This window comes from Hyla sarda, chromosome 8 (genome assembly GCF_029499605.1).
Source record: "Hyla sarda isolate aHylSar1 chromosome 8, aHylSar1.hap1, whole genome shotgun sequence".
NCBI lineage: Eukaryota > Metazoa > Chordata > Amphibia > Anura > Hylidae > Hyla > Hyla sarda.
Genome location: NC_079196.1, coordinates 120,041,943 through 120,069,070, shown reverse-complemented (window position 1 = coordinate 120,069,070; position 27,128 = coordinate 120,041,943). Strand labels below are relative to the sequence as shown.

Genomic DNA, 27,128 nt, shown 5'->3' with positions numbered 1-27,128 from the left:
TGTACTAGTGCATTAGCCAACTCCACACTGTGCCATTCAGCCACTAAATGGTCTCCTCTTGCTGCCAACACCTCCACGCTGTGTCATTCAGCCACTAAATGGTCTCCTCTTGCTGCCAACACCTCCACGCTGTGTCATTCAGCCACTATATGGTGTCCTCATGCTGCCAACACCTCCACGCTGTGCCATTCAGCCACTATATGGAGTCCTCATGCTGCCAACACCTCCACACTGTGCCATTCAGCCACTATATAGTGTCCTCATGCTGCCAACAGCTCCACGCTGTGCCATTCAGCCACTATATGGTGTTCTCATGCTGCCAACACCTCTACGCTGTGCCATTCAGCCACTATATGGTGTCCTCATGCTGCCAACACCTCCACGCTGTGCCATTCATCCACTATATGGTGTCCTCATGCTGCCAACACCTCCACGCTGTGCCATTCAGCCACTATATGGTGTCCTCATGCTGCCAACACCTCCACGCTGTGCCATTCAGCCACTATATGGTGTCCTCATGCTGCCAACACCTCCACACTGTGCCATTCAGCCACTATATGGTGTTCTCATGCTGCCAACACCTCCACACTGTGCCATTCAGCCACTATATGGTGTCCTCATGCTGCCAACACCTCCACACTGTGCCATTCAGCCACTATATGGTGTCCTCACGCTGCCAACACCTCCACGCTGGGCCATTCAGCCACTATGTGGTGTCCTCATGCTGCTAACACCTCCACGCTGTGCCATTCAGCCACTATATTGTGTCCTCATGCGGCCAACACCTCCACGCTGTGCCATTCATCCACTATATGGTGTCCTCATGCTGCCAACACCTCCACGCTATGTCATTCAGTCACTATATGGTCTCCGAACACTGATGCCACCACCAGGCTCTGTCATTGTGCTGCTGTGCGGCAGTGATTCTAAGAGCGATGCCGGTAATATGCATGCTATTCTGAATAACAGTATTATTTCACTACCCTAGCACACTCCATATGCGTTTTAGGACACAGCAAAGTGTTCTATACCCTTATAGAGGCTGTATGTAGTCTAGAAATAGCCTTTTTTAATATTGATTCGCCGCAAACAAATTCGGATCGAAACAAACTTTTCGGGAAAATTCGGCGAATCGGCCGAATCGAATTTTTGAAAAGTTCGCTCATCTCTAATTGTGGAGCATCTTGACTGTCCCACAAGGCTTTGAAATTATGTTCCATGCTCCTATGTAGAGATGTAATTCCTGTACTCATGCCATGACCATATCTTATTTTATGTTTGCAGAGATGGCACAGTGCCATGTTTTTGCATTTGGTAAGGTAGATAATAGTTATTGAAAGCACAAAATCGCCTTATTATCACTTTCCTAAAACTAAACTTTTAATGTGCTAGTAGCTAGTGACAAAGTATGGTAAAAACTAGCCAATGATTTTATGTATTTCACATCGGATGGACTATCCATAATTACAATGTAAACAGACATGGAATCTACAGGGTCATTTACATGGATACACCTTAAAATGAGAATGGTTGGTGATATTAACTTCCTGTTTGTGGCACATTAGTATATGTGAGGGGGGAAACTTTTCAAGATGGGTGGTGACCATGGCGGCCATTTTTAAGTCGGCCATTTTGAATCCAACTTTTGTTTTTTCAATAGGAAGAGGGTCATGTGACACATCAAACATATTGGGAATTTCATAAGAAAAACAATGTGCTTAGTTTTAACGTAACGTTATTCTTTCATGAGTTATTTACAAGTTTCTGACCACTTATAAAATGTGTTCAATGTGCTGCTCATTGTGTTGGATTGTCAATGCAACCCTCTTCTCCCACTCTTCACACACACTGATAGCAACACCGCAGGAGAAATGCTAGCACAGGCTTCCAGTATCCGTAGTTTCAGGTGCTGCAGAATGGGCAAAATAAAAATTGGAACAGGACCCTCAGTTTCACAGAAGATTTTGTTCAGTGATGAGGCAAACTTTTATGTGAATGGGGAAGTTAACAAACAAAACCACCGCTATTGGTCTGACACTAACCCCCTTTGGATAGATCCCTCCAAGACTGTTGCAACTCAAAAATTGATGATGGTATGGTGTGGTATATGGGGTACAAAGATAGTGGGGCCATTCTTCATCAATGGAAACCTCAAGGCCACTGGATATGCTTAATTGCTACATGATGATGTGTTTCCCTCTTTATGCACTGAAGCTGGCATGTTCCCTGAGTTTTTCCAGCAAGATGGCGTACCACCACATTATGGGTGTCAGGTCCAAGCATTCCTTGATGAACAGTTTCCTGGAAAGTGGATTGGTCGTTGTGGGCCAGTTGAATGGCTCCCAAGGTCTCCCGATCTGACCCCCTTAGACTTTTATCTTTGGGGTCATCTGAAGGCAATTGTCTATGCTGTGAAGATACGAGATATGCAGCACCTGAAACTCCGGATACTGGAAGCCTGTGCTAGAATTTCTCCTGCGGTGTTGCTATCAGTGTGTGAAGAGTGGGAGAAGAGGGTTGCATTGACAATCCAACACAATGGGCAGCACATTGAACACATTTTATAAGTGGTCAGAAACTTGTAAATAACTCATGAAAGAATAAAGTTACGTTAAAACCAACACATCATTGTTTTTCTTGTAAAATTCCCAATATATTTGTTGTGTCACATTAACTGTAAAAGCCGGCAGCACATGCAACTACACTGCGCTGCCCACCGTCTCCTGTATACTGTATCACATTTCATAATCCCCGCCCGGGAGATGGGAGCTCTGATTGGTGAAAAGCTATTCACCAATTAGAGCTCCTGTCTCCCGGCGGCGGGGATTATGAATTATGAGCGGTGTATACAGGAGCCGGCGGCCAGCGCAATGGAGCCGCATGTTCCGCCGTCTTTTACAGTTAATAAATGAGGATCGCAGCGGGTCTCTGGAAAATGACCTGCTGCGAGCTGCACCTCAGCCCCTGGACTATAGTCCCATCATGAACGGAGTCTGTCCATGACGGGAATAGTAGTCCTAAAAGTTTCGCAGCCAGGAGATATGCAAGTGCCATCTCTCAGTGTTGCGGTACTACAACTACTCCCATCATGGGACAGACTCGGTCCCATGATGGGAGTTGTAGTACAGATGCTGAGGGGCAGATCGCACTGGGTCATTCTCCAAAGACCCACTGCAATCCGCATTTATTAACTGTAAAAGCCAGCGGAACATGAGGCCACACTGCGCTGCTCACCGGCTCCTGTATACATCTCTCATAATTCATAATCCCCACCACCGGGAGACAGGAGCTCTGATTGGTGAATAGCTGTTCACCAATTAGAGCTCCCGTCTCCCGGGTCGGGATTATGACATGTGACAACTGTATACAGGAGCCGGCAGCAGTGCAGTGTAGCTGCATGTGCCTCCGGCTTTTACAGTTAATAAATGTGGATCGCATTGGGTCTCTGGAGAATGATCTGGTGCGATTTCCCCCTCAGCCCCTGGACTATAACTCTCATCATGGACAGAGTCTGTCCATGATGGGAGTAGTAGTCCTAAAAGTCCCACAGCCAGTGGATGTGCAAGTGCCATCCCTCAGTGCTGCAGTACTACAACTACTCCCGTCATGGGAAAGACTTTGTTTCATGATGGGAGTAGTAGTTCAAGGGCGGAGGGACAGATCGAGCTACACACTCCAAGCCTGATTCTGTTCCCATTATGCGTTTTGCATAATGGGAACAGAGCCTTTCTGGCAGTGTGTTCCCAAACATGGAGCCTCCAGCTGTTGCTTAACTACAGCCCCCATGATGGGAGTTGTAGTTTAGCAACAATTGGAGGCTCCCTGTTTATGAACACCCCAGGGGAGAGTACAAAAAATGTTTTAACCCATATTTCTTGTTTTTCTTTTCTTCTCATTTGAGATATGTGAATGCAGAGGACTACGTCAGATTTGTTGGACTGTGATGATGACCAGAGTTTTTTTTATTTCAATAAAATGGTTAACGCGGGCTGTGGGGGAGTGTTTTTTTAAATAAATTTTTTTTCAATGTGTTGTGTTTTTTATTTAATTGAATTTTCAGGCTTAGTAGTGGAAGCCGTCTTATAGACGAAATCCATTACTATGCCAGGGCTTAGCATTAGCCCCCAAATCAGCTAACACTAACCTCTAATTATTACCCCGGTACCCACCGCCACAGTGGTGCCGAGAAGAGCCGGTACAAACAGGCCCGGAGCGTCAAAATGGCATTCCTGGGCCTAGGCGGTAACAGGCTGGCGTTATTTAGGCTGGGGAGGGCCAGTAACAATGGTCCTCGCCCACACTGGTAACGTCAGGCTTTTGCTGCTTGGTTTGATTCTGGCTGATACTGAAAATAGGGGGAACCCTATGTGTTTTTTTTAAATTATTTTAAATAAATAAGAAAAACGTGTGTGGTTCCCCCATTTTCTCATTATCAGCCAGATACCAACTAAGCAGCAACAGCCTGATGTTACCAGGGTGGGCGAGGACCATTGTTACTGGCCCTCCCCAGCCTAAATAATGCCAGCCTGTTACCGCTTAGGTCGAGGAACGCCATTTTTAACCCTCCTGGCCTTTTGGTACTTGGTCTTCCCGGCACCCCTGTGGTGGTGGAAACCGGCGAGCAATAATGTTTTAACACTAGCTGATTTTCGGGCGAACACTAAGCCCTGGCTTAGTATTGGATTCTGTCTACAAGACGGCTTCCAAATCTAAGCCTGAAAATGTTATTTTAAAAAATACAAAAAAAAAACACTCCCCCACAGTCCTCGTTAACTCTTTTATTGACATTTAAAAAAACGCTGTTCATCATCGCAATCTGCCAAATCTGTCCTCCGCATTCACTTATATAAAATGAGAAGAAAACAAAAACAATAAAATTACAACCATTTCTGTGCTTTCTACCCTATCAAAAAGCTGGTGTGAAATTTTTGATGTAAACTGGACTCTCACCCCTTCGAAAATGTCATGTAAAGCAGGCAATATACGTGGACACGCCCACTTTTACAAAACTGACATGAAGCTCTTTGAGCAGAGTACAGCGGGAAAATGCCCCAGCTCTGTGAAGTGTGAGGCAGAGAAGGAGTGCACGGTAGAGCAAGGGGGGGGGGGGCATTTCTATATTTGCACAAAATTTATCAAAGGACGTGCACAACTTTAGTAAACCTTGAGCAAGAGTGTAAATTAGACAAGCAGTGTAAAGGGGTAGATCTGTGTCTTCAATAGACACCTAATGATAAATCTCCCCCAATATCTTTTTTAGTGTCAATATCATAAAACATACATAATTGGCGCTCAATAAAAGCTCCCTGAGGAAGGAGCGAAAGGGCACTGTGGGTTTTAGGAGAGCACTTCTTGCCGTAGCATGGGTGAGTTTCAGTAATTCTTATATGAGCTGGTTTATTACATGTACTTTTGCACTTTACTAATCCATGGGTGATTGATGGTCAGAGCCTATTGTGGTTGTAAAAGTCCTACTGGTCACAGTCTCCTTGCTGCTATATCTATTATATGTTTACATTGTGCTCATATATAACTATAATAACTGTGGCTCCTATTTACTGCTACAATCCCTCTGTGTGAGTCTTGTATACCCTCACACTGCTATATTAGTACTTTCTGCATATATCTTGTTACCAAGTGATTTTTGAGTGTTCTCCTAGCTATTGCCTGTCTGTATTTTTTATTGAGCACCAATTATGCATGTTTTATGATATTGACACTAATGAAGATATTGTTTTTATTTTTCTAATATTGGTTATCAACTGGTGGTTTCTCTGGGTGTACAATGGTTATTCAAGTTGATAGAGGAGGTATTTCCCAAGTATAAGTCCATTACTGGCCCCAATAGCAATATGAATGTAATAGGAAAGGGGGTTAGGCGTTTAAAAACACTTTATATTCTACATGTTTCAGCGCATAAGAACCGTCATCAGGAGGTACATGAGGCAAACATGTTAATTAATAATTAAGTATTTATGTTAAACTATAGGTCAGCCCACTGTTCTGCTCAGCTTGCTTTGTTTTGTAATGTGATTGATTTTGTGGTCTCATTCTGCAGTGACATTGCTGGAATCTGTAATGCACCAACTAGACACAGTAATGCATGGAGGTGGCAGTAGGTCACTGTGTGAGGTCAATCCACTGCTCAGCTTGCTTTCTATTGATAAAGGCTTGATCTGGGAACAATAGTTCCTGCTGCCTCTTCACTTTCTATCCAAGATGGTGGCCACAAGGCAGTGCATAGGGTTGTATCAGCCTCCTAAATCAACCCCTATGCTGTCTTCTGCTTGGCCTGTCAGCTGGATGTTACAGAATGAAAGCAATGATTGGATAGCCTGGGGTCATGTGATCTTGCTGGTCGCTATAAGGTATGCTGGGATACCCTGAGGTCATCTCAGTGTTTCTAGTACTTCCTTCATTCATTTATTAATTAATTCATTCATTCAGGCACAAGGCATCATTAGGCTTCTGCTAATAATAGCTCTGATTCCAGGCTTATATGAGCTGAGCCTGTCAAAGTTCTGCAATTAATTTACCATAAAGTTCTAAGAAAGACTGGGTTTGCCGGGCTCCGCTCACTCATCTCTAATCAATGTCGGCAAGCTAGGTTCTACCTAGGAGTGGGCAGGATCTACAGTCTCAGCTGCAACACCTGTGTGCAAGATGCTGTATGGAACCTGTGCAATTGTGGGGAATGATGCTGTATGGAGCTGGAGGAATGTTTCGGGAACCCCTGGCGGAGGTGATCCCAAAATTCAAATTGTGGGTTGCCGCAACCTGCTTCCAGCAACATTCCTGGCTGCTGCCAGCAGTACTGACGATTGGTGGCTCCTGGGCCGTGCCGCAACCCACTTGAAGCGCTACTCCAAGTTGTACCTGCCATTAGCACAACACTACAAGGTGAGCCATTTTTCTGCCTTTTTTCACACACCTCAATCATCTAAATATACTACACTAGTAGAGCGCCATTTTCTCTGTCTCCCTTTTTACCCCCCTATCCCATGATGCTGTATGGAACCTGTATGCCCAACCGTAACTCATCTTGTATTCAGGCAAGAGGTACAGGAACATAGTGCAGTTTAATTTTACAGTTTCCTCCAATAAAATGATCCTTTAGTGCTAATATTGTAATCACATATATTACTAGCTGAGCATCCGGCGTTGCCCGGTTTTTCCTTCGTAATCCTTGTTGGGGAGGAAAATAAACAAAGGAGGTAGCTTTTGACTTTATATCCCGTCCTCATATATTGTTGCCATATCCCGACCTCCTATCCCGACCTCCTATCCCGACTTCCTATCCCGACCTCCTATCCCATCCTCCTATCCCGACATCCTATCCCGTCCTCTTATCCCGTCCTCCTATCCCGACCTCCTATCCCGACCTCCTATCCCGACCTCCTATCCCAACCTCCTATCCCAACCTCCCATCCCGTCCTCCTATCCCATCCTCCTATCCTGACCTCCTATCCCGACCTCCTATCCCGACCTCCTATCCCGACCTCCTATCCGTCCTCCTATCCCATCCTCCTATCTTGACCTCCTATCCTGACCTCCTATCCCAACCTAATATCCCGACCTCCTATCCCGACCTCCTATCCTGGCCTCCTATCCTGTCCTCCTATGCTGACCTCCTATCACGTCCTCCCATCCCGACCTCCTATCCCGTCCTCCTATCCTCACCTCCTATCCCGACCTCCTATCCCGACCTCCTATCCTGACCTCCAATCCATACCTCCTATCCTGTCCTCCTATGCATACCTCCTATCCCTTCCTCATATCCCGTCCTCATATCCCCTCCTCCTATCTCGACCTCCTATCCTGACCTCCTATCCCATCCTCATATCTCGACCTCCTATCTCAACCTCCCATCTCGACCTCCTATCCCAACCATCTATCCTGTCCTCATATCTCAACCTCCTATCTCGACCTCCTATCTCGACCTCCTATCCTGACTTCCTATCCCGACCTCCTATCCCGTACTCCTATCCTGTCCTCCTATCTCGACCTCCAATCATGACCTCCTATCCCCGACCTCCTATCCCGACCTCCAATCCGTCCTCATATCTCGACCTCCTATCCCGACCTCCTATCCCATGCTACTATCCTGTTCTCCTATCTTGACCTCCTATCTCGAACTCCCATCCCGACCTCCTATCCTGACCCGTAATATGTGTACCAGATATTGAAATATGTCCAGCCGTACAGAAGTTATGTGGGAACATATATTTCCCATTGATTTGCATGGGACTTTAAACAAAAACCCTGACCCTCACAAATGGGGGTAGTTAAGGGTTAAATTAACTATCCTATATTTTAAGTGGACATATAAGTAACATGTGACCAAGTGTTATCTAAATATCTCCAGCCGTTTGGAAGTAGTTGTGCAGTAAAATATATTTCCCATAGACTTGTATGGGACTTTAAACAAAAACCCCACCCCTGGCAAATGGGAGTGAGTAAGGGTTAAATCACCTATCTTATGTTTGCTGTAGACATATAAGTAACATATGTGCCAAGTTTCATGTTAACATCTTTAGCCGTTTGGACGTGATGCTGGAACATTTATTGAGTTTTATATATATATATATATATATATATATATATATATATATATATATATATAAATATAGATTATTACGTTCACAAATATTTATTTGATGCCAACAACTATATGCTAAAATCATTCGTCTCTGTTAGTTTTCAGAGTTATGTAGTATTTGTACTTACATAATATCATAGCTGTAGACCCCACTGTGTATTCATTATCATGTTTTTCTTTCATTTTTTCTACAGACTTCATAGCAGCTGTTTCCTAATTTAAAGAAAAAAAGTGTAAATGAGGTAACCTTTTACTAAATATTTATTTATATAGATTTCTATTGACCAAACATGGACAATTGACAGGTTTATGTTAGGACACTTTTTTTTTTTTACTGAGTAGAAGAATGAAGGCTGTGGTGCTATTCAAGTCCATAAAGAGATACAGTATACTTTACAAGAATAGGAAAGGGTACGTGTATGACGCAGGTATATACATTTCTAAATTCAAATTGTTTCTTAAGCACAGAATTTGGAGGGAAATTTGACATCCAGCATTCTACGCGACTCTATGGCCTAAACTGATCAATCTGTATGAGTCAAAAATGTGTCTGATATGTCCACAGCAACCAATCACAGATCAGATTAAAAAGCTGAGCTATGGTTGGTTATTATAGGCAAACCCATGTTGACTCATTTTGTCTTAGGTAGTTTTATAAGTCTTTGTCTATATGTCTAAAACCATCAAATTTTATTTGTATCTTGTTAATGCTGCTATAACTAGGAATGTATGTGTAAGATTCGGAGCGTTAAGCTGATCCCAGGGAGGTTTTTATTTTAACCCCTTCTTCCTGGATGACTTCTGGGCCTTTTGGGCCTCTGCGAGCTACCAGGAGGCATCTAAGAGGTGATGTGATTCACAGTAAGTCAGCTGACCCAGGAAAGACGCAGAAAGCCATTAAATGTTCTAGTGGTCTAAATGTTGGTCACGTGACCCAGGTATAGTAACAAAACACATGCATGCAGCTGTGCTGGAATAAATCATATGGTGCTGTAGGATTAGTGATGGTGAGTGTACATGAAACTGTATGGGCAAAAAAAAGTAATTTTTTAAACGTTCAACTATTTTTATTTGAATGGGGAAAAGTAAAAATCCTATAATATTTTTTTTCCTGATCTAAGGGGCAGAGATTTTTGTATGATTGTAGGGGTTTATTTATATATTTTTCTGGTATTTAAAATATATGTTTAAGGTTTCATTTTTTAAAAAGTACTTTATTTTTTAAGCATTACTGTGATCTAAATTAACTTTTAACATGGCATACATCTATTTTAATAGTTAGGATCAGTGGTGGTTCAGTGTTGAGACCCCTTCCGATCTCTAGTTATGGCTGGGTGTAGGACTTGACAGCATACTTTACACGTCAGCGCTCAATGTAGGAGACATGCTCCTTAGACTATACAGTGGGGATCAAAAGTTTGGGCACCCCAGGTAAAATGCTGTATCAATGTGCATAAAGAAGCCAATGGAAAGATGGAAAAATCTCCAAAAGGCATCAAATTACAGATTAGACATTCTTATTATATGTCAACAAAAGTTAGATTTTATTTCCATCATTTACACTTTCAAAATAACAGAAAACAAAAAAATGGCTTCTGCAAAAGTTTGGGCACCCTGCCAAGTTAATATATTGTACTGCCCCCTTTGGCAATTATCACAGCTTGTAAACGCTTTTTGTAGCCAGCCAAGTGTATTTCAATTCTTGTTTGAGGTATCTTTGCCCATTCTTCCTTACAAAAGTCTTCCAGTTCTTTGAGATTTCGGGGCTGTCTGTCACGCACTGCTCTTTTAAGGTCTATCCATAGATTTTCAATTATGTTGAGGTCAGGGGTACTCCGGCGCTTAGACATCTTATGCCTGATCGTGGGAGTCGCGCCACTGGGGACCCCCGTGATCTTGCATGCTGCACCCCGTTAAATTCAGTCCCCGGAGCGTGTTCGCTCCGGGTCTTATTACTGTCGATCAAGGGGCCGGAGCGTTGTGATGTCAAGGCTCCGCCCCGTGTGACGTCACGCTCCGCCCCTTCAATGTAAGCCTATGGGAGGGGGCGTGGCAGCACAGCATAGACAATTGCTTTCAGATGACCCCAAAGATAAAAGTCTAAGGGGGTCAGATCGGGAGACCTTGGGGGCCATTCAACTGGCCCACGACGACCAATCCACTTTCCAGGAAACTGTTCATCTAGGAATGCTCGAACCTGACACCCATAATGTGGTGGTGCATCATCTTGTTGAAAAAACTCAGGGAATGTGCCAGCTTCAGTGCATAAAGAGGGAAACACATCATCATGTAGCAATTTCTCATGTCCAGTGGCCAATATGATGATGTGTTTCCCTCTTTATGCACTGAAGCTGGCACGTTGGGCACGTTGTAATAAAGTTACATTAAAGGAGTAGTCCAGTGGTGATTCAGTGGTGAGCAACTTATCCCCTATCCTAAGGATAGGGGATAAGTTGCAGATCGCAGGGGTCCGACCGCTGGGGCCCCCCGCGATCTCCTGTACGGAGCCCCGACAGCCCGCGGGAAGGGGGCGTGTCGACCTCCGCACGATGCGGCGGCCAACACGCCCCCTCAATACAACTCTATGGCAGAGCCGAAGCGCTGCCTTCGGCAATCTCAGGCTCTGCCATAGAGATGTATTGAGGGGGCGTGTCGGCCGCCGCCTCGTGCGGGGGTCGACACCCGCTATCTCGGCGGAGAGCCGGGGCCCCGTACAGAGAGATCGCAGGGGGCCCCAGCGGTCGGACCCCCCGCGATCTCAAACTTATCCCCTATCCTTAGGATAGGGGATAAGTTTTTCACCACTGGACTACCCCTTTAAAGCCAAGCACATCATTGTTTTTGTTGTGAAATTCCCAATAAGTTTGATGTCACATGACCCTCTTCCTATTGAAAAAACTAAAGTTGGATTCAAAATGGCCGACTTCAAAATGGGCGCCATGGTCACCACCCATCTTGGAAATGTTTCCCCCTAACATATAATAATGTGCCACAAACAGGAAGTTAATATCACCAACCATTCCCATTTTATTAAGGTGTATCCATATAAATGGCCCACCCTGTACAATGATGCACACCCAAAACTGGACACAATTTTAGAGCACAAAACAGTTAAAAGCATTTAACCCCTTAATGACCAAGCCCATTTATACCTCAAGGACCAGGCCAATTTTATTTTTGCGTTTTCGTTTTTTCCTCCTCGCCTTCTAAAATCCATAACTCCTTTATATTTCCATGTACAGACCTATATAAGGGCTTGTTTTTTTGTGTGACCAATTGTACTTTGTAATGAAGCCTCTCATTTTACCATAAAATGTACAGGCGAACCCAAAAAAAAAAAATTTGGGGGGGAGGAAATTTAAATGAAAACCAAAATTTTGCACATTTTGGAGGGTTTTGTTTTCACACTGTACACTTTACGGTAAAAATTATAGGTTTTCTTTATTCTGTGGGTAAATACGATTAAAATTATACCCATGGCTAGATACTTTTATATTTTTGTACCGCTTAAAAAAAATCTAAAACTTTTTGTACAAAATCAGTAATCTAAAATCGCCCTATTTTGACCACCTATAGCTTTTTCATTTTTCCGTATATAGGGCGGTATGAGGGCTAATTTTTTTGCACCGTCGTCTGTACTTTTTTTTAGATACCACATTTGCATATATAAAACTTTTAGATAATTTTTTATTAATTTTTTTTTAATAAAATGTGACCAAAAAGCAGGATTTGTGGAATTTTTTAATTTTTTATGTTTATGCCATTCACCGTACGGGATCATTAACATTATATTTTGATAGTTTGGATATTTATGCACGCAACAATACCAAATATGTTTATTAAAAATGGGAAAAACTGACAATTTTCATTTTTATTTGGGGGAGGGGATTTTTCCCTTTTTTTTTACTTTTAACCTCTTCAGGACCCATGACGTATGCATACGTCATCACACCCTGGGTCTTAAGGACCCATGACGTATGCATACGTCATGTCTTTTCCTGGTCTCCGCCGCTCACCCGGCGGAGATCGGAAGCGGATCCCTGCTGAAATCCTTCAGCAGGGATCCAGGGCAAACGCCGAGGGGGGCCATGTAGGCCCCCCATGTCGGCGATCGCCGCAAATCGCAAGGGAAATCGCCCTTGCGATCTGCGGCGATACCGGGCTGATCGGGTCTCTGGGACCCGACCGCCCGGTAATTTTGCATGATCCCGGCTGTCACAGACAGCCAGGACCATGCTGAAGACTAGGAGCGAGGTGGCAAGCCTGCCGCCTCCTCCTATACCCTGCGATCTGTCAGTTAGTTAACCGACCAATCGCAGGAGGGGGGGCGGTTACTTCCTCCCTCCCTGCCCCTTGAAGTCCGGAGAGGACGGGAGGAAGACCGGAGGATGCTGCGGGGGACGGGGGAGTGCTGGGGACCGGCCCCGGTACTTACCTCGTACCTGAAGACCCGGATCCCGGCGAGGAAGATGGCGGCGGCGGCGACAGGTGAGTAGATCTTCAGCCGCGGTCGGGCCCATTACAGCAATGCACGTCGCCGTAAAGCGACATGCACTGCTGTAATGGGACCCTGTAAACTACAACTCCCAGCATGCCCAGACAGCCCTTGGCATCTGGGCATGCTGGGAGTTGCAGTTTTGCCACATCTGGAGGTCCACAGTTTGGAGACCACTGTGCCCTTCCAGATGTTGCAAAACTACACATTCTCAGCATGCCCTTACTGTCCAGGCATGCTGGGAGTTGTAGTTCTGTAACATCTGGCCCTTCAGATGTTGAAGAACTATAACTCCCAGCATGCCTGGACAGTTTTGGCATACTGGGAGTTGTAGTTTTGCAACATCTGGAAGGGCACAGATTGGGAACCACTGTATTAGTGGTCTGCAAACTGAGTTGTAGTTTTGCAACAGCTGGAGGTCCCCCCTTGTGAATGCGATGCAGCAAATTTTGCGCGGCAGCTCAAACTTGCAGCGGGAAAATCGCTGTAACCCCCCCGCCCGTGTGACTGTACCCTAAAAACACTACACTACACTACACTAACACAAAATAAAATAAAAAGTAAAAAACACTACATATACACATACCCCTACACAGCCCCCCTCCCCTCCCCAATAAAAATGAAAAACGTCTGGTACGCCACTGTTTCCAAAACGGAGCCTCCAGCTGTTGCAAAACAACAACTCCCAGTATTGCCGGACAGCCGTTGACTGTCCAAGCATGCTGGGAGTTTTGCAACAGCTGGAGGCACCCTGTTTGGGAATCACTGGTGTAGAATACCCCTATGTCCACCCCTATGCAAATCCCTAATTCAGGCCTCAAATGCGCATGGCGCTCTCACTTTGGAGCCCTGTCGTATTTCAAGGCAACAGTTTAGGGACGCATATGGGGTATCGCCGTACTTGGGAGAAATTGCCTTACAAATTTTGTGGGGCTTTTTCTCCTTTCACCCCTTATGAAAAGGTGAAGTTGGGGTCTACACCAGCATGTTAGTGTAAAAAAATAAATTTTTTACACTAACATTCTGGTGTTGCCCTATACTTTTGATTTTGAAATGAGGTAAAAGGGAAAAAAGCCCCCCAAAATTTGTAATGCAACTTCTCCCGACTACGGAAATACCCCATATGTGGGCGCAAAGTGCTCTGGGGGCGCACAACAAGGCTCAGAAGGGAGAGTGCACCATGTACATTTGAGGTGATTTGCACAGGGGGTGACTGATTGTTACAGCGGTTTTGACAAACGCAAAAAAAAAAAACCCCACATGTTACCCCATTTAGGAAACTACACCCCTCATGGAATGTAATGAGGGGTGCAGTGGGAATTTACACCCCACTGGTGTCTGACAGATCTTTGGAACAGTGGGCTGCGCAAATTAAAACAGCCCACTGTTCCAATGATCTGACAGACACCAGTGGGGGGTAAATGCTCACTGTACCCCTTGTTATGTTCCTCAAGGGGTCTAGTTTCCAAAATGGTATGCCATGTGGGGGTTATTTTGCTGTTCTGGCACCATTGGGGCTTCCTAAATGCGACAAGCCCCCCGAGCAAAATTTGCTCTCAAAAAGCCAAATATGACTCCTTCTCTTCTGATCATTGTAGTTCGCCCGTAGTGCGCTTCAGGTCAACTTATGGGGTACCTCCATACTCGGAAGAGATGAGGTTACAAATTTTGGGGGGTATTTTCTGCTATTAACCCTTGCAAAAATGTGAAATTTGGGGGGAAAACACACATTTTAGTGAAAAGATTTTTTTTTTACGTATGCAAAAGTCGTGAAACCCCTGTGGGGTATTAAGGCTCACTTTATACCTTGTTACGTTCCTCAAGGGGTCTAGTTTCCAAAATGGTATGGAATGTGGGTATTTTTTGCTGTCCTGGCACCATAGGGGCTTCCTAAATGTGACATGCCCCCGAGCAAAATTTGCTCTCAAAAAGCCAAATATGACTCCTTCTCTTCTGAGCATTGTAGTTCGCCCATAGTGCACTTCATGTCAACTTATGGGGTACCTCCATACTCAGAAGAGATTACAGAGGTTACAAATTTGGGGGGGTATTTCCTGCTATTAACCCTTGCAAAAATGTGAAATTTGGGGGGAAACACACATTTTATTGAGATTTTTTATTTATTTTTTTACATATGCAAAAGTCGTGAAACACCTGTGGGGTATTAAGGCTCACTTTATTCCTTGTTAAGTTCCTCAAGGGGTCTAGTTTCCAAAATGGTATGCCATGTGTTTTTATTCCTGTTCTGGCACCATAGGGGCTTCCTAAATGCAACATGCCCCCCAAAAACCATTTCAGAAAAACGTACGCTCCAAAATCCCCTTGTCGCTCCTTCCCTTCTGAGCCCTCTACTGTGCCCGTCGAACACTTTACATAGACATATGAGGTATGTGCTTACTCGAGAGAAATTGGGCTACAAATATAAGTATACATTTTCTCCTTTTACCCCTTGTAAAAAATAAAAAATTGGGTCTACAAGAACATGCGAGTGTAAAAAATGAAGATTGTGAATTTTCTCCTTCACTTTGCTGCTATTGCTGTAAAACACCTAGGGTTAAAATGCTGACTGAATGTCATTTTGAATACTTTTGGGGGTGCAGTTTTTATAATGGGGTCATTTGTGGGGTATTTCTAAGATGAAGACCCTTCAAATCCACTTCAAACCTGAACTGGTCCCTGAAAAATTGTGATTTTGGAAATTTTGTGAAAAATTGGAAAATTGCTGCTATACTTTGAAGCCCTCTGATGTCTTCCAAAAGTAAAAACTCGCTCCCCCCGGCAATGACTGGACACAGCTGCAAGGAGCAGTGAGGAGGCGGCATATCCCCACTGGAGCCGGGGCTGTAAGGAGAGGTAAGAGCCATGTGCCTCCCTGCTGCAGGGAGAATATTTAGCAGGGAGGCAGCCAGTGTGAGAGTCCAGGGAGCCAATGCGCAGCCCTGGATTTCACTGTGCTCGCTCTCGCCTATTTGATTGACAGGTGGGAGCGAGCACCGCAGTGACTGGAATTTTGACTCATTTGCCAGGCTCAAATGAGACGAAATTCTGTAGTGACGTCACTGCCGAATGCATTCGGCCACTAGGAGGGTGACCCCTAGTGGCTGAATTTAAAAGTGATTTTAAACTGGTTTAAAATCACTTTTTTTAATTAAACTATATTAGAGATATGTTGTAGTACTTAAGTACTACAACATATCAATTTCATGACAGTGCCCATTTAATTTTTAAATTTTTCAACTTTTTTTTTTACACTTTTTATGTCCCCATAGGGGGACTATCTATAGCAATTGTTTGATTGATAATACTGTGCAGTGCTATGCATAGGACACAGCACTGCTCAGTATTATCGGTGATCTTCTGCTCTGGTCTGCTCAATCGCAGACCAGAGCAGAAGACCCCGGGAGACGGCCGGAGCCAGGTGAGGGGACCTCCAGCTGTTATGCTGGATGATCGGATCCCCGCGGCAGCGCTACCGGCGATCCGATCATGCAATCAAAGTGCCGCAATGCCGCAGATGCCGTGATCTGTATTGCTCATGGCATTGGAGGGGTTAATGGCGGACATCCGCGCGATCACGGATGTCGGCCATTACCGGCCGGTCCCCAGCTGCTGCTAGCAGCCGGAACCTGCTGTGTATGACGCGAGCACCCGTCCAATGCTCGCGGTCATACACAGGACGTAAATGTACGTCCTGGTGCGGGAAGTCCCGCCAAACCAGGACGTACATTTACGTCCATGGTCGTTAAGGGGTTAAAATGTACATACTAACTCCACTTAGTATGTACATTTTAAATGCCTTTAACTGTATTGTGCTCTAAAATTGTGTTAAATAAAATTCGTTTGGTTTATTATTCATTGTTTTGGGTGTGCATCATTATATGGTTAATGGCTTTTTCTTGTTGGTGTTCTTAAATGGGTACTCCGATATAATTTTTTTTTTTAATCAACTGGATCCAAAAAGTTAAACAGATTTGTTAATTACTGCTATTAAAAACATCTTAATCCTTCCAATACTTATCAGCTGTTGTATGTTCCAGAGGAAGTTGAGTTCTTTGTTGTTGTTCTTTTTAGTCTGACCACAGTGCTCTCTGCTAACACCTCTGTCCATGTCAGGAACTGTCTAGAGCAGGAGAGGCTTGCTATGGGGATTTGCTCCTACTCTGGACAGTTCCTGACAAGGACAGAGGTGTCAGCAGAGAGCACTGTGGTCAGACGGAAAACAACTCAACTTCCTCTGGAACATACAGCAGAGCTCATAAGTACTGAAAGGATTAAGACTTTTTAGTAGAAGTAATTTACAAATCTGTATAACTTACTGCCACCAGTTGATTTGAAAATAAATAAATAAATTATATATATATATATATATATATATATATATATATATATATATATATATATATACATATATAAATTTACATCTGAGTAGCCCTTTAAGGCCAAAATGGGCTGTGTTCTTAAGGGGTTGAAAGCTCTGATCATCAAGGTACATACCTTATGGGAATAAAAGGATCAGGAACAGAAGAAACTCAATGTGGATGAATAAAAATGTAAAGGGGAAATAAGTGACAAATTATCTGATAAAAAAAAAATCTGATAAAAATAGCAAAAGTGGAGACAGAAAGACTCATTGCCAAAGTGAGTAAAACTAAACCCATAATGTTCTTTACATGTATAAAAAGCAAAAAGGTAAATATGAAAGGATTGATATTAAACACATTCTTCTCTACTGTGTTCACAGAGGAAAATATAATGCCTCAAAAATCCTAGTAAAAATGTATCTTATTTTGACAAATTGAAAAATGTGTTATACTGGTCCTAAGTTCTTCTACTATCAGTAAAACAGATACATTGTGGACCATTTTCTCCATCATTTTCTAACAATGTTTTGCTACCAGATATCTGTATGCCCTGTGCCCGCACCCTTTCTATGATGCAGGCTCAGGAGCTGTCTAATACCGTGTCATGCCTGGCATTAACCCCTTAGACGCCACAATCAAAGTTGACCAATGTTATGCTTTGGGATATGGGGACCAAAAAATTGTGTAAAAAAGTAAAAAAAAAAAAAAAAAGTTAATGATGTTAATAATTAGCATTGAGGGGGCAGAGGGGGACATCACAGGGGGGCAGAGCCATGACATCACGATACTACAGCCCCGTGATCGTGATTCATAAGACCAAGAGCGATGTCACTCCGGAGGCTGATGATAGTGTGGTGCTGCATGAAAGATTGCGGAGGTCCCCAGAGGCAGGACCCCTGCGATCAGGCATAAGATGTCTAGGGACGGAGTACCACTTTAAAAGTTAGTAAAAGTCAAACTATAATTAACAAAATCAGTATGCTTAAAATTCTTCTCTTCTGACCCCTATAACTTTTTTATTTTTATGTATATTGTGCTTTTTGAAGGCAATTTTTTTGCACCATAATCTGTAGTTTTCATCAGTACCAGTATTGTCTTGATGGGACTTTTCGATCTTTTTTTAAATAATTTTTTTCTGTTATATGATGTGCGTTTAGTAGACTGTGCAGGATCATATACATTACATTTTAATAGGTTAGACAATAATTACATGTGACGATACCAAATATGTTAATTTTCTTCTTTTTCTTTTTGTAAAATGGGAAAATAAGGGTTAGTTTATTTTAGGGAAGGGGGTTTTATACAATTTTACAGACTTTTTATTTTTTATTTTACACTTAAATATGCGCAATCATTATGTTGCATATATGCATTCACTCTATAATGCTATGCTTGTGGCATCGGCAATCCACTGATACAGCCTAGCCAAGCTAGGCTGCATCAGTGAATTGGTGATTGGGGGCAGGAGACAGGTAAGGGGATCCTCCTCCACCATCTTAGCTTATCATACCCCCGCAATCACGTCCTGGGGCCGTACGTCCCAGGAGCTTACCCTTAACTGGAAGGGGTTGAACTAACCTGATCAGCTTGTGAGCTTAAGACTGGACTGGAGCGAATCGATGGATGTTGTAAATGTTGATTTTTCTAAAGCATTTAAAACTGTGACACATAAATGGTTGGTCCTGATACCAATACTAGTATTGGTATCGGGGCTGATACCCGGCATTTGCATGGTATCGGGGACTCGTTTAATGTCCCCGATACCAAGGCCAATACCTGCTGCAGTGCGGCCATCAAATGCCCCGCTCCGCTGCCCCGTTCTGCTGTCCGCGTCCCCGTTCTGCCGTCCGCATCATGGCGTCCTATAGAGGAGCACACGTCACTCCATCTCCTCCACTGGGCCTAGTGTAACACTACGGAGGAAGCAGAGTGATGTGTATTTCACATGATCCTCCATAGGACGCCATGATGCGAATGGGAGAATGGGGCAACGGAGCGGCAACTGCAGGTGAGCAACTACCGTGGGGCACTGTCTAGAAGGGGTGCACTGTCTACAGGGCCACCTGCTGTTTACAAGGGGGCACTGTCTACAAGGGGGGGCAGCTGTTTACAAGGGGGCACTGTCTTCAAGGGGGGGCTGCTGTTTACAAGGGGGCACTGTCTACAGGGCCACCTGCTGTTTACAAGGGGGCACTGTCTACAAGGGGGGGCTGCTGTTTACAAGGGGGCACTGTCTACAAGAGGGGGGGCTGCTGTTTACAAGGGGGCACTGTCTTCAAGGGGGGCTGCTGTTTACAAGGGGGCACTGTCTACAAGGGGGGGCTGTTGTTTACAAGGGGGCACTGTCTACAAGGGGGGGCCTGCTGTTTACAAGAGGGCACTGTTTACAAAGGGAGCCTGCTGTTTACAAGGGGGCACTGTCTACAAGGGGGGGGAGGCTGCTGTTTACAAGGGGGCACTGTCTACAAGGGAAGGGCCTGCTGTTTACAAGGGGGCACTGTCTACAAGGGGGGCCAGCTGTTTACAGGGGTGCTGCTACTAATGTCTGCAACTATCTGTACTACCTACAAGGCGATACTACCTACTATTAAAGGCAATCTTACAGTAGAGTCACCTGCACTAACTTCAATTTATATGTAGATAGTGCAGGTGACCCGGTTTCTACTGCTGCTCACCATGTGAACATCAGCGCAATCGCTCCAGAGACATCGGTCTCGACACCAATGCAAATTCCCTGTTCTGTCCAATGGACAAGAGAGAAATCTTGGCTGATACTAAAGCAGCTGCCTCCATTGTACACAACAAGGAACCCACACATCAGCACGGTAAGCAGTGCTAGAAACCGGGTCACCTTGGTGTCAGATTCCATTTAAAATAAATGTACTCGTAATTTGTATCGGCGAGTACTTGAATTAAAGTATCGGTACTCGTACTCAGTCTTAAAAAAAATGGTATCGGGACATCCCTAGTTGGTACATAAAATGAGAATGCTTGGTCATGGGAAAATGTGTGTATGTGGATAAGTAATTGGCTCAGTGATAGGAAACAGAGGGTGGATAATAATGGTACATACTCTGAATGGGTGACTGTTACAAGTGGGGTAACACAGGGGTCAGTTATGGGTCATATCCTTTTTTTTTATATATTTATTAATGGCCTTGTAGAGTGATTGTATAGTAAAATATCAATATTTGCAGAAGATAATTAGCTCTGCAAAACACTATTTAGGACAGTACACTGGAACAAATGGATCTGGACAAGTTGGAGATTTGGGCTGGCAAGGGGCAGATGAGGTTCAACACTAAGAAATGTAAGGTTATGCAGGCTGAATTTATAAACTAAATGGTAAAAACTAGGGACAGCTAACATGGAAATGGTCTTTGCCAGATGTAGTGGTCACATTATGGATACAATATTTATAGCGAACGTTGATCAAGGAATTTATTCTGTTTGCCCTATTGGGAGTTGGGAAGGATTTTTGCCCCTGGTATGGGGCAAAAGGCATCAGCCTCATAAGGGATTTTTGCCTTCCTATGGATCAACACAGCAGGAACACAATAATGATTTAGATTGAAATTCATGGATTTATTCCACCATATCAACCATGTAACTAGGTAGATCATAGACTGCAGAACAGCTAGCGATGTCAAGCTGCTTCTATATCAAAAGAAGCATAAACTTGCGGGATAGGGACATAATACTACCACTTTATAAAGCATTGGTACGGCCTCACCTGGAATATGCTGTTAAAGGGGTACTCTGGGGAACTAAACCCATAGCCCATCCTTCTCACCAACCTATTTATTTGTCTGAATATCATTTATTAGCTATATAGAGCAGATTCCCTCTTTCAGCTGTCACTGTAGGGAGTGAGAGAAAGACATCATATTCAGATCCTGCTTGTCTTGCAGGAGGGTGGGGGCTAGGTCTCAGTGAGGCGTATACACAAAGACAAACACCACGTAATTTCTGGCTTCACAGCCACAGCTTCCATTCCCCTCCCCTCCCTGTGTGAGGAGCTTGCTGGTGAGAGAAGCTCAGTGAAGATTCTTAGTCACAACTCAGCACATAATGCTGCTCTGTTCTTGCTGTAGATCTTATCACTGGCTGCTGGCATTAAGAGAATAGCATGATTTATTGCTGGGGGGAAGGATAGTTTGAAAGAAAAGACATGTAGTGTGTGCTGCTGACAACAACACAGCATGCACACAGATAGTAAAAAAAATTGACAGTTCTGCACTGAGTTGTAGTCTGGGCTGCAAGCAAGGAAAAAAATATATAAAAGGAGACTACAGGGGTCACAAAGCTGCAAAAACCACATGGATAACTACAGGACACAGAACAGGTATTGTGGTGGCTTTGGGGCATTTTTATTTTTCTTAACTTCCCCGGAGCACCCCTTTAATGTTTAGGCACCTGCTCATAAAAGGGATGTTCTGGAGCTGCAAAGGGTACAGTGGCGTGCAACTAAATTGGAATGCCAACTAAAGGGCCACAAAACAACTCTTGGAAAGAAGAAAAGAATTAGATTTAAGAAAAGACTGTTACAGGTAAAACCCAGTCAAATGACAAGGGGCACTCACTCTGCCTCACAAAAAAAAAAAAAAAAAGTTTAATCTCCAGGGGAGACAAGCCTTCTTTACCATAAGCTGTGAATTTATGGAGCAGTCTACTCGATGAACTGGTCACAGCAGGATCTGTTGTGGGATTAAAAGTTCCAGCAGAGCTAGGGTATCTGCTGGAAGCAGTAACAAAAACTGTTCAGACACAAAAACAATGTCTGAACAGGACCTAAAGCTGAAAAATGCAGAAGCACAGAAACAGACATTACATATGATTACATTTTTCCCATAAGCACGGCCTTCCCCTTCCTTCTTTATGGAAGTAACCTACTGTGCCTACCCATCCTGGCTATGGGTGTAAATGCTGTACTTCACAATATCCAAATACCAAATAAACTAGATGTTAATACTTACCATTTCAAAATGATTTGCAGATTGATTTGTTGTGTATCCGTAAGGAAGAAGAATAAATTGTCCATAATTGTGAATTGTAAGGTACATAAGCATATTGGACTTGACTTTTTCAAACAGTTTGATCATTGCTATGGTTTCAAGTTCTGAAGCAGCACTTGGGCCACAGAAGACATAACTTTCACAGTCATTGGATGTTCCAACACCTAATAATTAAATCACAGAAAGAACAATGGGACAGAAATAGGAATTAGACTATTTACAGCAAAATCTGTCTTCACAAATCACAGAATCATATAGCATTGTAAGTCCATTAATGTGATGGGAGTTGATATCACGTCACAGGAGGATGAAGAACATGTTAACTTTATTTAAGTAACATGTTTCAAGGGGCATATATCCTCTTTGTCAGGTTATAATGATACATGAATCAGACAAGGCATATATAGAAGAGTGTAGTTATCAGTTCAAATTAAAAAATGAAGTAAAGACAGCACCACCCTTGGGGACAAGGAGTGCATAAAACATCTCACCTACACATAATCTGTTGTGGGGTAATGACACTAAGGGTACATTCACACTACAGAATACTCGCAGAATTCCACGGGCGGATTTCCGCGAGCGGAATTCCGCGGTGTGAACTTAACATTAGTGTGAATGGGTCTCCTCGTGACCCGTTCACACTGCAGAATTTCAGCGGCGGACAATTGTCCACCGCTGAAATTGTTCCGTGCAAAGAAAGAACATGTTCATTATTTGCGCGGATTCCGCGAGCATTGCATAGCCGTCAATGGTGACGACTCAGTGCCCCCCGGCACTAGCGCCGAAGTATTGTCGGCGGCAGCCACCAGACGGAAACTCTGCATGCTGAATTCAGTATGAACGCACCCTAAGAGCGCTGATTTGTTCCTTTTTTACAGTTCCTTACATAATTGCGTTACCTCCTCACATTTTTGTCAATTTTTTTTATATCTTTTCATGTGACAACACTAAAGTAATTATACTCTGCTACAATGTAAAGTAGTGAGTGTACAGTCTGTCTTACATTGCTTAATTTTGTTGTTCCCTTAAAATAACTCAACATGCAGCCATTAATGTCTAAACTTTGGCAACAAAAGTAAGTACACCCTTAACCCCTTAAGGACCAGGCCAATTTTCACTGTAGGACCAGAGAGTTTTTTTTTCACATCTGACCAGTGTCACTTTAAGCATTAATAACTCTGGGATGCTTTTACCTATCATTCTGATTCCGAGATTATTTTTTCAAGACATATTCTACTTTATGTTAGTGGTAAGATTTTGTCGATACACTGCATAATTTCTTGGTGAAAAATTCCAAAATTTGATGAAAAAATTGAAAATTTAGCATTTTTCTAAATTTGAAGCTCTCTGCTTGTAAGGAAAATAGACATTCCAAATAAATTATATTTTTATTCACAAATACAATATGTCTACTTTATGTTTGCATCATAAAGTTGACATGTTTTTACTTTTGGAAGACATCAGAAGGCTTCAAAGTTCAGCAGCAATTTTCCAATTTTTCACAAAATTTTCAAAATCGGAATTTTTCAGGGACCAGTTCAGGTTTGAAGTGGATTTGAAGGACCTTCCTATTAAAAATACCCCACAAATGACCCCATTATAAAAACTGCACCCCTCAAGGTATTCAAAATGACATTCAGTAAGTGTGTTAACTCTTTAGGTGTTTCACAGGAATAACAGCAAAATAAAGCAGAAAATTCAAAATCTTTATTTTTTACACTGGCATGTTCTTGTAGACCCAGTTTTTGAATTTTTACAAGAGGTAAAAGGAGACAAATCCTCTCAAAATTTGTAACCCAATTTCTCTCAAGTAAGGAAATACCTCATATGTGTATGTCAAGGGTTCGGCGGGCGCTGTAGAGGGCTCAGAAGGGAAGGAGCGACAATGGGATTTTGGAGAGTGAGTTTTTCTGAAATGGTTTTTAGGGGGCATGTAACATTAAGGAAGCCCATATGGTGCCAGAACAGCAGAAAAACCCCCACATGGCATACCATTTTGGAAACTAATCCCCTCAAGGCATGTAACAAGGGGTCCAGTGAGCCTCAACACCCCACAGGTGTTTGATGACTTATCGTTAAAGTCGGATGTGTAAAGAAAAACAAAGATTGTTTCACTAAAGTGCAGTTTTTTTTCCAACATTTACCATTTTTATAACGGGTAATGGGAGAAAATGCCCCCCAAAGTTTGAAGTGCAATTTCTCCCGAATACGGAAATACTCCATATGTGGCACTAAACTGTTTCCATAAAATACGACAGGGCTCAGAAGTGAGAGAGCACCATGCACATTTGAGGACTAAATTAGGGATTGTACAGGTGTGGACATAGGGGTATTCTCCACCAGTGATATCCAAACAGGGTGCCTCCAGCAGTTGCTAAACTCCTAGCATGCCTGGACAGTCAGTGGCTGTCCAGAAATGCTGGAAGTTGTTGTTTTGCAACAGCTGGAGGCTCCATTTTGGAAACCCTGCTGTACAATACGTTTTTCCTTTTTATTGGGGGGGGGGGGGACAGTGTAAGGGGTGTATATGTAGTGTTTTACCATTTATTATGTGTTAGTGTAGTGTAGTGCAGTGTTTTTAGGGTATATTTGCACTGGAGGAGGTTTACAGTGAGCTTACTGCTAGGAGTTTGCGCTGTGGTGACAAATTTGCCGCAGCTCATACTTTAAGAAGGAAACTTACTGTGAACCTGCCTGTGTGAATCTACCCTGTACATTCAAATGGGGGGGCAAACCTCCAGCTGTTTCAAAACTACAACTCCCAGCATGCACTGACAGACCATGCATGCTGAGAGTTGTACTTTTGCAAGAGCTGGAGGCACACTGGTTGGAAAACCTTCAGTTAGGTTCTGTTACCTAACTCAGTATTTTCCAACCAGTGTGCCTCTGGCTGTTGCAAAAGTACAACTCCCAGCATGTACTGATTGCCAAAGTGCATGTTGGGAGATGTAGTTATGCAACAGCTGGAGGTACGCAACTACAACTCCCAGCATGCCGAGACAGCTGTTTGGGCATGCTGGGATTTGCAGTTTTGCAACATCTGGATGGCTACAGTTTAGAAACCACTGAACAGTGATCATCAAACTGTGGCCCTCCAGATGTTGCAAAACTACAAATCCCAGCATGCCCAGACAGCAAACTGCTATGTGGGCATGCTGGGAGTTGTAGTTTTGCAAGATCAAGAGGGCCACAGTTCACTGCGCAGTGATCTCCAAACTGTAGCTCTTCAGCTGTTGCAAAACTACAAATGCCAGTATGACAGCTGTCTGGGCATGCTGGAAGTTGTAGTTTTGCAACATCTGGAGGGCAACAGTCTAGAGACCCCTGTACAGTGGCCTCAAACTGTAGCCCTCTAGATGTTGTTAGGCAACTTACTGTCTTCCGTCGGATCCAGGGAGCCAGTGGACTTCGTTGCCGGTCCCCTTCCGTTTCCTTGTTCTGCCCCGCCTATTGTGGGTGGGCAGAACAGGGAAAACGAAAGTTAACCCCCCCCGCCCCGAACTGCTATTGGACGTCGCTTCTAGATGCCCGATAGGAGGGGTAGCACCCCTGCCACCTCACTCCTATCACTCCAGGGGGATCGTGGGTGTCTTGAACAACCGTGATCCACCTTATTTTTCAGGTCACCATAGACCTGTATGACCCGGAATAGCTGCAAATCGCAAGTGTGAATTCACTTGCGTTTTGCGCCGATCGGTGACATGGGGGTGGTCTAATATCAGCAATTACCCCGGGCCGCCCTTGGTCCTTAAGTACCAGCAGTACGACCTTGGTCCTTAACCCATTAAGGACTGAGCCCTTTTTCACCTTAAGGACTCGGCCATTTTTTGCAAATCTGACCACTGTCACTTTAAACATTAATAACTCTGGAATGCTTTTAGTTATCATTCTGAGATTGGTTTTTCGTGACATATTCTACTTTAATCCTGGTGATTAGAAGCAGCTGACCGGCACTGCTCTATCTCTCTCTGTACGGGTCGGAAGTGGTTCGCAGGGGGGACTGCGTATGGAGGTGCTCAACTACTTAGAGATACAGACTGTCCACAATGATACAGGTGAAGAAAAAAGCGTAGTGGCACTCACCAATTTGGTTATTCCATAGATAGCTTTATTCCATTAGAAGGTGCATTCACAAGGGCGGCGACAGATCCAGCCGGACCGGGACGCCAGTGCGTTCGCTTGCTGGGTTACAATTGTTTCACGCTTGCGCGCTTCAACGGACCCTCCCTCTCACCGCTTCCCTCACCTGTCTATAAGCACCTACAACAGGTGACGTCAGAGGTGGGAGGGATTACAACAAACATTAGTTTAAAAACCAGTTACAAAAAACTATATTTAAAACCAATAATCAGTTACAAGAAAGTGCCCAAGTCTATTCTATCGTTAAGACCTACGTTATCTTGTGCCCTAGTTTTTAAGATCCAGCGGGCCTCTACTTCACGTAACTCTTTAATGATGTTCACTCCTTTTCGCGGGGTTAACCGTTTAATCCCTGTAAATTTTAGTACGCTTGTGTTCCCACCATGCTCTTTTTTAACGTGCTCAATCAGGCGCGGAGACCCTTTACCTGACCCTATAGACCAGACGTGCTCTCTGAACCGAGTGTTCATGGCACGTATGGTGCTCCCAATATAGAACTTCCTGCACGTACATATGAT

At 43.7% G+C, this 27,128-nt stretch overlaps 1 protein-coding gene across 1 annotated transcript in view; it reads right to left on the bottom strand.

Moving 5' to 3' along the window:
• Nucleotides 1-27,128, bottom strand: part of LOC130284163 (carboxypeptidase O-like) — a 148,298-nt gene that overhangs the window by 19,904 nt on the left and 101,266 nt on the right. Inside the window, exons 7-8 of the mRNA XM_056534245.1 lie at nt 22,432-22,634; nt 8,728-8,812 (exon numbers count right to left, since the gene is read on the bottom strand). Coding sequence (XP_056390220.1) covers nt 8,728-8,812; nt 22,432-22,634 — 288 coding nt within the window. The remainder of the gene's footprint in view (nt 1-8,727; nt 8,813-22,431; nt 22,635-27,128) is intronic.